A 10276-nucleotide genomic window follows, 5' to 3' on the forward strand; every position below is an offset into this window, starting at 1 on the left:
GGTGCTAACTTGGCGACAAGTTATGTTCATTTTTCATGCTTTAGATATGAATCACACAACATTGGACCCACTTTGATTCAAGGCATCAAAACAAGGATTGGCAGACCACAAATACTATGGCCTAGATTGAGAAAAATGACAATTCGCTGTCCAGAACTCATTAAGAATTGAGAAACCTCCAAATTTTCCTACCTGTAGGCCTAGCCTAGCCCAGATTACAATTTGTATTCGACAACCAGAGCCAATGAATAAAATACTTTCGGAAATATGCTTTTCAAGAGTCACCTCATTATCCTCTTTCGGGTAATGAGATAAAGGGGTAATAATTATCTCATGTATTAAATATACAAATTATGCAAATATGAAAGATGCTACATTCACAATATTTTTATAATAAATCATAAATAATTAATTATTATTTATTTAAATTTAAATATGCAACAAATCTTATTGGTTTAAATTTAAACCTAACATTAAGATTACTTTTTTACCCTAATAATAACAACTAGTAACAACCTTTCACTTAAAATTTATTGTAAAAATATTGTGAACGTATTATTTCCCTACAAATTTTCATCATTATCTTATAAAAATGGAGGATTTTTTTACTTTTATTTATTTATTTGTTTATATTTTTGGATTGAGAAGGATCCGAATACAACTAAGTTGCGTGTACTCTAATATTGCACGTTGAGGAGCAAAAAAGGGGACTCCATATATTTGATTAATGTATGCTATTACTCTTAACCAAATTGAATACACTGAATGATGCAGCTCTGAAACCCCAACACATTATTTAACAAACTACAAACATGTTCGTTCATAAGTAGGGTATCCTACACTACAATCTTAACCATATCCTTATGAGTATAACATGATTGATGAAATACACGCACCCAATATTACCCTCGTTCAGTGTCTCCATTAGAAATTGTTTACAAAAGTTTGCATTATTGGCGCTTGAAATACTCCACCTTTACTCTTTTGCAACATCAGCACCAGAAGGGGTTTCCTCGGTTTTAACAGCTGCGGTTTCTGATGGACCATCTTCAGCAGGTTTAACAACATCACGGTCTGTAGATTCTGTAGGTTCACTGGTGGGTGCCCCATCACCAGTTTCTGGAACAGACTTCTTGACGGTTCCTACCTTAACATACTTACTCATAAACTTGTATTCCCAGTCCTGCAAAGCCTCAAGTTCAAATGGACCAAGACCAGATACATCCCCGGTCAGATCTTTATCTTCAAAAGACATCTTTGCAAGAGCTCTGCTAGCATCCTTTCCAGCAAACAGTGCATAAGGACCACCTGGTCCATAAAACATTCTGCCAGGAAGATGGGTTTAAATGCAATCAAATTAGAAATCACACAGAAAAGAGGACTCCCAAAATCGTATGACATACAACAATATAGTCATGAAAACAATATTTTATGCCAATAAAGAAAATTAAAAAAGTCCCACAATGACCATATAAACAACCAATGAAAACAAGCAATTCATTCTAGTTGCTTAAAAATTACCCCATACTAAGGCTTATAGTAGGTCATGGCATTACCTAGAATGAATATTCACTCCAAAGAATCTAACTTCACATGAAAATAACAGGTGAATTGTAAGTGAATATAAACAAAGCATGTAGGAAAAGCAGACAAATAAGGTGAACACAAGGCCAACTATATATGGTTAGCCTCATACCTAGAACAAGGAGAGTCGGGAAAACACACACAATAGACTACAGATTACTCCCAACCTTTTAGGTTAGTCCAAATTAAGCTATGAGGTTCATAATAGACTACAGATTACTCTCTCGTCTAGTTTGCTGTACTGAACCATGAACACACTTTGTTGCAAGTACTTTCCTTCTAATATATATATTTTTTAAATTAATTTTTATAGGTAAAGAACTTTATTAATAGAAGATAAGAAGCATACAATCTGTTCCTTCCTATGGTACACAGGATGTGTACTAAAGGAAACAAAACATTAAGCAAAAGTACACAACTATAAAAACTCAAAAAAAGAGGGGATAAAAAGACCGGTCATTGCAGTCATCCAATCAAACAGAGTAAGCAAGAAAAACTGATTCAGTTCAATGATGTAATGTTCCTCCCCCTTGAAAGTTCTGAGATTCTGTTCTCGCCAAGTAGTCCACATTATGCATTGTGGAATTGCTTCCCAAATAACTGCTGTCCAACACCTGCCCACACCTCTATTCAAACAAGCTAGCAGATCCACCACTTGCTTAGGCATCACCACGAAAGTTCTAATATACATATTTTTAAGCTATGAGATTCATCCTAGACTACAGAGACTATTAGTATTATCTCATCGAGTTTGCTGAATCAAACTATAAACACACTTGGTCGCAAGTACTCCCCTTCTATGTTATACATATTGTTAATCATATAAAGAGATGGGCATTGAGCTCAAATTACACAATTTCGAAAAAGCCTTTTTCTTCCGTAGACAACAACCAGCAAGAGTGCTTATAGAAAGTATCACAAGGCTATAGAGAAGTCCTTGAAAAAAAATTATGGAATCATTTAAAACCTAGAGGTCGATGCCAAGTGCCTTCCACCAAAAGGAACAAGTCGCAAGTTCAAGTTCGGAAACAAACCTCTCCCATATATTTTTTTGGGGATAAAAAAGGTCGGTGCAAGGCTGCTTACCAATCAGCTCCCTAAAACCGTAAAAGTGGAAACTTTGTGGATGACTCGTAGGACCTTTATTTACAACCCAGAAAGCAATACATCAATAAAAACACCAAACAAAACCCAAAAAATCTCTTTTGTGTGTGAGAGAGAAAATAAAAAAAACGCTGAACATGAAAAAGGAAGTACAACACTTTTACCCTCAAACACACCATAAAGACATAAAATCTCACATACCCAGATGCCAAAGCATTCCGTTGACCCCAAAAAGAAAATCTAAAAATCCTAAAACGTTCAACAATTTTCAGATACCCAAAAACCCCCCATAGAAATCCTAAAAAGTAAAAATCCGCCCAAAAGCTCAATAATTTTCACATACCCAGAATTCCAAAAACCAAAGCCACTCTCAAAAATTCATCACCTACCAGCTAATATACCATTTATTACACAAAACCCAGATGCTAAAACCACTCCTACACCCCCAAAGAAAACCCAGAAAGCCAAAAATCCAATCTTTTCAAAAAAATTCATCACCTACCAGTACCAGCTAACATACAATCAGTTACACAAAACATCATTAAAAAAACCCAAAAACCCAGAAAGCCAAAAAAAAAAAAAAAAAACCAAAGTATTATGATAATGAAACAAAACCTGCTGAGAGAGACATCGTAGATCTGGCCCTTGATGGCCATGAGCAAAGGCTTTTTAGGATCAGTACCATCGTACTGTTTGAGCTCCTCCTCGGTGATCTCTCCGAGCTGGACCGGCGGAGGGAGTGGCTGACTCTCCTCCTCGCGCACCCTCGGCCGCTGATCGGAGGACCCGAACAGACCGGAAGCCACGTGGTACACAGCCAACGCCAGAGCAAGAACAGTGAAAAAGGTCGCTGGAGAGAGGCCCGTGTACACTGGGATCGCTTCCTTCAGTGCCTCCCATAGCTGCTGCAGAGCCATTAGTTTTTGTTTGTTTTGGTTTTGGCTTTGGCTTTGATTTTCGGTGAATGAAAAATGCAAGAGAAAGTAAGACCGGAAGCCACGTGGTACACAGCCAACGCCAGAGCAAGAACAGTGAAAAAGGTCGCTGGAGAGAGGCCCGTGTACACTGGGATCGCTTCCTTCAGTGCCTCCCATAGCTGCTGCAGAGCCATTAGTTTTTGTTTGTTTTGGTTTTGGCTTTGGCTTTGATTTTCGGTGAATGAAAAATGCAAGAGAAAGTAAGGGAGATGAAAGGTGAGATCTTTTATAGGTATTATCAACTCATAGTCTTTTGGGGGAATTTGGTCCAAATTTCCAAACTTTTTTGTTTTTTTTTTTTCTCCCTATAGTTTGGTGAGCAATGAGCTCATATATATAAATTGAAATCCTTTAGAAAATAAAATTAGATTTTAAATTGAATTTTAATTATTGTATAATTTTGCACCTATTCTGTTAGGTGAGTTAATATTATGCAAAAGATGAATCTAATATAAATAAATCATAAGAAAATTTAATAAAAAAAAAGGGATAAAGGCATGTCTATATCTAATAAATAAATAAAACTAATGTATTTATCTATGACTTAAAAAATGTATAACTCTTACACTATGTATAATTTGAATCCATATATATGTAATTGTAATTGTTTTTAATTGTACTATTCATATACACAAGTTATATACTAGTAATAATAATAAGTCACTTTTTTAAAACAAAAATTAGGTACAATTTTTTAATTGTTTTGCTTACAATTAAAATCAACAACTTATTTTCTTTCTAGGATAATTAAATTTATTGGTTAATATAACTATATATTATAAAATTTAATCTGAGAATTTAAGTTACAGTACAGATTACCGTGGTACCTACAAAACTATACTTAAAATTTTACTTATTAATCAAATAAGTTATATGATTTTTTTTTTTTTTATATAAAGAAGTTACTAGAATGTGTAGTGTGTGATCCAACTTTCAACCTCTCTCACTTGAGCTAGTATATGGTATCCCTGGCATATATGCCAGGTCACTCACACACTGGTGGGTCTCACAGTGTGTGGGGTCCACTTGTCTGTGAGAAATCTGGCATATATGCCCAGTACAATATATAATTTTTGCTCTCATAGTTGGATAAAAATTAATGCTGACTTCAACATGTTAGGTAAGATTTTTTTTTTCCTTGTTCGAATAAGATGTTAGGTAAGATATGTAAACCTAAAAATTCATGAATTATATGAAGCATTAGAGCTAACTATTAAGATTTACTAATTATAATAAGCTAATATTGTACAAATTATACTTTATTTTTTAATTTTGTCTGATAAATAAAATTCTTTTTAATTCAATCATTCTAGTTTTTTTCTGCCTTTTATGTTGAACATGTTTTTAATTTAATCAGTATGTCTAATCTTGAAACCAGTTTTAGTATTTTTACTTTCTAAAATAATCTATTTTGGTAGATTTATCGCTACAAATTGAATGAAAGTGAATAAAATGACTACATTACAAATGAATATAAATTAAATGATTAAAAAAAAAGAAAAAAAAAAAGAAAAAAAAGAGAGACTTAAAAACAAGTTAACGTTTTTTTAAAAAAAAATTTTAAAAAAAGGTTAAAGTTAAAGAATGTATATTTAAAAAAATTAAAGGACGTGATTTGTAGTATAAGTATATAACCTATTTTAATACTTACATTTATTAATTTGAATTTCATTTTTATGTTTGTTTTTGAAGGTTCCATAAGATCCAACGACAAACTAGAGATGGAGACAGAGACTGCCGATTTCATTTGTCTTCTTCTTCTTCCAAGTTCCAACTATTGCAAATTTGCAATTACATTTTTAATTTAATGTGGTTTTTATTTTTTGGGGAATAAATGAAAGTAATTCACTGATATTCTTTAGACATTTTTGTTACCTAATATTAAGGGGAAGGGGGATTATAGATAGCTGGGAAGGGATTAAAATTGTTTGAATAGCATCCTTTTTCTTAATTTTAAAAATGAAGTATATATTTTTCCTATTCTTCTTAACACTCACTAAGCCTTTTAAAAAAAATTAATATTTCTATCACCAAAAAGTTGTTGTTCGCTATGTGGTTCCTATGAAAGATTGTATATAACCGAGGGAATAGTCAAATAGATACCTCGTTTGTCAAATATATATATATATATATATATATATATATATATTTTTCCATCTAATTTTTTTTTTTTTTTTTTTGACCTTTTGGACAGAAACAATTGGTGCAAAATGTATGACCCTTTTGAAGTTTCTGACCTTTATATAGACAGAAAACTTGGAAAAGTTTCACAGCTTTTTCTCCATATCCTGTATTTTTGTGAGAATTATCTCTAAAAACTTATTGGTGGAAATTAGGTAGTCCTAAAAAAAAAACCGAGAAACAAGTTATTTTTACTTGTCGTGTGATAGACTATAGCTTTATTTGGGTTGGCATTTACTTCATTTGCATGAGGTAAAACATACTTTACACGCAAAACAAAATAATTCGTTAGATGGATTATTAATTAATAATTTTATTATAATTTTCATAAAAGGAGTACGATAAAGTTTAATTATAAAATTAGTTGTAATCTAAGACTACAACTTTACTTAATATATTTTTACTGGAGATGAATTTTGACAAATCCACAACTGGATTACATTTTTGTCTTATATTCTCTGTGCTTGCAAAATTTATAGAAAATTAAAGATTAATAGTTATGTCATTAATAAATTGTTTAAATTGCAAATTTTTGTAAGTTAAAATTATGCATAAAATATAAGTTCATAAATGATATAGTAAATAATATAAGAATGACACAAACTTTGACATATGTATTAAAAGCATAAAGAACTTACAATTCAACGTTTAAATTTTTAAAATATGTAGTAATATTTATTTTTATTGAATAAAGTTGTAGTCATAGACTATAACAAATTTTGTAACTAAACTTTATCCGAACTTTAATATTTTTAAGTTTTGTTAACCGAGTATCTTAAAAACATAAGTTAAGGTGCATTTAATGCTATATCACATGACATTTTATACAAATTTCAAAAAATCATTTAAATATATAATATTATATTACATGAAATTTTTATTCAAATTTATAAATAAATAAAAAAGTAACACGAAAAATATAAATAACCACAATACTTTATACATACAAACTAATAGATTATTGACAATTGTATTTTTCTTTTTTAAAAATATGCATTACAATTCATAATTTAATATTCCCTAGACGCTTGTTAACCATACTTTTTTTTAATCTAATTGCCAAAGCTATAGCCAACCGTTCATAAATTCAATTTACTTTATATATATATATATATTTGAATTACAATGAAGGTAGGTAGGGAATTTGCCTTCGGATATTTAAACCAATATAAATAGGCACGGCAACAGAATATGGCCAGATTGGTATGGGTGGGTCTGTCATCCCTTCTTCAACGCAAATAAAATTTGCAAGGGGTAGATTGGGCCAAAATGTGATGAATATATTTTACCAATCCTAACAAGATGACACCAATGTTGATGAGAGTGAAACAAATGAGAGAGGAGAAGTGATACTAAAGAGTACTCAGAGAAGAATCCGAAATTGGTAAAGATGTTTTATATCATTCAATAAGAGATTGTTATATTAATATTTTACTTAAAATTCAATACATTCTACCACACTTAATAATATCTCAATAAACTCCCAGTTAGGTTGGATTTATATATGGGTATTATAATTAATAGGGTGTGATTGTGCTTATTCTTTCGTGTTCGAATTTGGTTAGGATAGGGTGTAAAATCCATATTTTACACTATCTAATAAGAGATTACCACATCAATATTTTAATTAAAATTCAATACATCCTACCACACTTAATAACATCTCAATAAACTCTCAATTTGGTTGAATTTATATATAGGTATTAAAATTGATTGAATGTAGTTGTACTTATTCCTAAATATGTTATAAGATGATGTGGTATGTTGGAATTGAAATGGTAAAACATGAGTTTTACATCACATCTTTACAAAATTTAATCTTTATTCTTAAATATATGATAAGATGATGTGACGTGTTGAGATTGGAGAGATAAAACATGAGTTTTATATCACATCCTTACAGAATTTAATCTCCTTAGAGAAAGATGTGTGTTTTGGAAATTTTAATGTAATGTGTGAAAAAAGAGAATTTTATTACAATATTAATTTACACATAACGAACTAGGCTAGTAATCTCCTCTTTGGATAAGAATAACTAAGTCAATATGGAAAGAAAGATAATATCGGGTAATTATAGAATACTACTAGAGAACAACAAATACATACTCCATCATCTTACATAATAAAAATTCCACATAATTAAATTCATGATAAGACCCACTTTTGTATTTTTTGTTTTTGCTTTTATAATCTGGAAATTGGGGGTAAAGGATTTAAATTATGGTTCTTTATTAGAAAAACTAGCATATAACTCGTGCATATGTACGGTACAATTAAAAAACAATTACAATTACACACATATATGAGTTTAAATTATACCTGACGTAAGAGTTATATATTTTTTAAGTCATATATGAGTTTTACTCTCTCTCTCTCTCTCTCTCTTAATTTTTAATTATATATATTTTTGGATATACATATGAGTTTACTTACTCTTTTTTTTTTTAATTGGGTTTTTGATGATTTATTTATATTAGACCTTTAGTCTTTTGCACAACATCAACTCACCTAGAAAAAAATAAAAAAGAAGAAGATAGGACACATGTGTTGTAAAATTAGACAACAATTTGAATCCAATTTAATTTTCTTTCAACTTTGACTTTAATTATATATATAGTCATAGAGGAGTTTAACTCTCTCTCTCTCTCATTTTCAATTTTATTTTTTTGGATATACACATGAGTTTACTCTTTTTTTTATTGAGTTTTTGATAGTTTATTTATACTAAACTCTTTGTCTTTTTGCACAACATTAATTCACCTAGAACAAAAATTAAAAAAACTTAGATAGTCATGTGGCGTAAAATTAGACAACAATTAGAATCCAATTTAGAATATAATTACTCTCAAAAAAACTTTTAGAATATAATTGATTTTTCTTATAGTTTTGGCTTTAATTATATATATAGAAGTGTGTGAAAAAAGAAAATTTTATTATATTATTAATTTACACACAGAGGACTAGGCTAGTAATCTCCGTCTTTAGATAAAAATAACCAAGTCAAGATGGAAAGGAAGATAATATAGAAGTAATTATAAAATACTCCTAGAAAACAATAAATGCATATACCATCATCTCACATAATAGTGAATTTCACATAATTAAAGTCATGATAAAATTCACTTTTGTAATTTTTTTAAAAAAATAATCCGATAATTGGGGGTAGGTGGATTTGAATTATGGTTCTCTATTAGAAACGTTAGGAGATCACAACTAGTTGAGGTGTTTTCTCTAGATAAGAAAAACCAAGTCAAGATGGAGAGGAAGATAATATAGGAGTAATTATAGAATACTCCTAGAGAATAATAGATGCATACTTTATCATCTCACATAATTAAATTCATGATAAGACTCACTTTTGTATTTCTTTTTTATAATCCGATAATTGAAGTACTAGGCTCATGACTGTTAAGATTTTATGTGAGATAAATGAGTACACATTTATTATACTCGTATAGCATTCTATAAATTTATGAGAAGGTAGACATTTTGCCATCCTACACATATGGATTAGGGTGGCTAAAGGGCTAATATGGCCATAAATAACTGAACTTTTTTATTTTGTGAAAAGTTTTGGGGTGTGAACTCTCTCAATGTCTCCTCTCAAAACGTAATATTGAGTTATTGACAAAATGAAAGTGCAATCATTGGGAGTAATTTGATCAGATGGGAATGGTCCAGCTAGGTAGAGATGGTAGGTACAAAACTATAGATATCAAATGTGGCATCTTCATACAAAAGCATTCTAACATTAGCAGCAGGGGAATTAAATACAACAAATTCATCCTCCATTGCAGCACCAGTTCTGGACACCTTTTAGAGAAGAGGAAGAATTACACTCCCAGTAAAAATTAAGTAGGTCCTTGCAAAAGTTTTCAAGTTATGGTTTTTAATTTTTAATTTTAATTTTTATTTACTACTTTCTTGGATCAAGATCTATACTATTTTCATTTCCGTGCATTGGATTTTTCAATGATTTTATGGGATTTAATCTAATATATGAACAAGCAATTCAGTGACACATTTTTTTTTTTTATATATATATTTTTAATTTATTAATGCAACATATTGTGATTGGTGTATATTAAAAGTAATTTTGACGATGAGTCCCCACGAAAGTGATTGATTTTCAATCATAAGACCTAAATGTACAAATGTTTTTGCCCATAATGTTGCTCTGTGGACTCTCTTGCTCAGCTTTGGCCTTTGGTTGGGCATGTTACCATCTCTGTACTCATTGTCTGGGTTTTTTTTTTTTTTTTTTTGAAGTATTGTCTGGGTGTTTTCAAAGGGGGCAGGAGATGGAGAGGTCCCTGTAGGTTTTGTTTTTTTTTTTCAAATAAATTTCAACAATATTATTGTTATTAGTTATTACTTATTGTTCAGGGGTATAAAAAAAAAAAAAAAAAAAAAAAAAAACCCTCCATTAT

At 30.4% G+C, this 10276-nt stretch overlaps 1 protein-coding gene across 1 annotated transcript; it reads right to left on the reverse strand.

Moving 5' to 3' along the window:
- Window positions 1-690: 690 nt before the first annotated feature.
- LOC112004360 (membrane steroid-binding protein 2) lies at window positions 691-3892 on the reverse strand. Its single transcript, XM_024036590.2, has 2 exons — window positions 3304-3892; window positions 691-1325 (listed from the first exon to the last, which is right to left on the reverse strand). The coding sequence occupies exons 1-2, from the start codon at window positions 3780-3782 to the stop codon at window positions 977-979; spliced, it is 828 nt and encodes a 275-aa protein (XP_023892358.2). The 5' UTR covers window positions 3783-3892; the 3' UTR covers window positions 691-976.
- Window positions 3893-10276: the final 6384 nt, after the last annotated feature.

Source organism: Quercus suber, unplaced genomic scaffold (genome assembly GCF_002906115.3).
Source record: "Quercus suber isolate HL8 unplaced genomic scaffold, Cork oak 2.0 scaffold_1250, whole genome shotgun sequence".
Taxonomy (NCBI): Eukaryota; Viridiplantae; Streptophyta; class Magnoliopsida; order Fagales; family Fagaceae; genus Quercus; species Quercus suber.

What these genes read in the sequence shown, in the direction of transcription:
- LOC112004360 (XM_024036590.2), bottom strand. Translation starts at nt 3,782, where the DNA reads ATGGGAGGCACTGAAGGAAGCGATCCCAGTGTACACGGGCCTCTCTCC. An exon ending in TACGATGTCTCTCTCAGCAG is followed by an intron (nt 1,326 to 3,303) that starts GTTTTGTTTCAT and finishes TCTTCCTGGCAG; the next exon opens with AATGTTTTATGGACCAGGTG.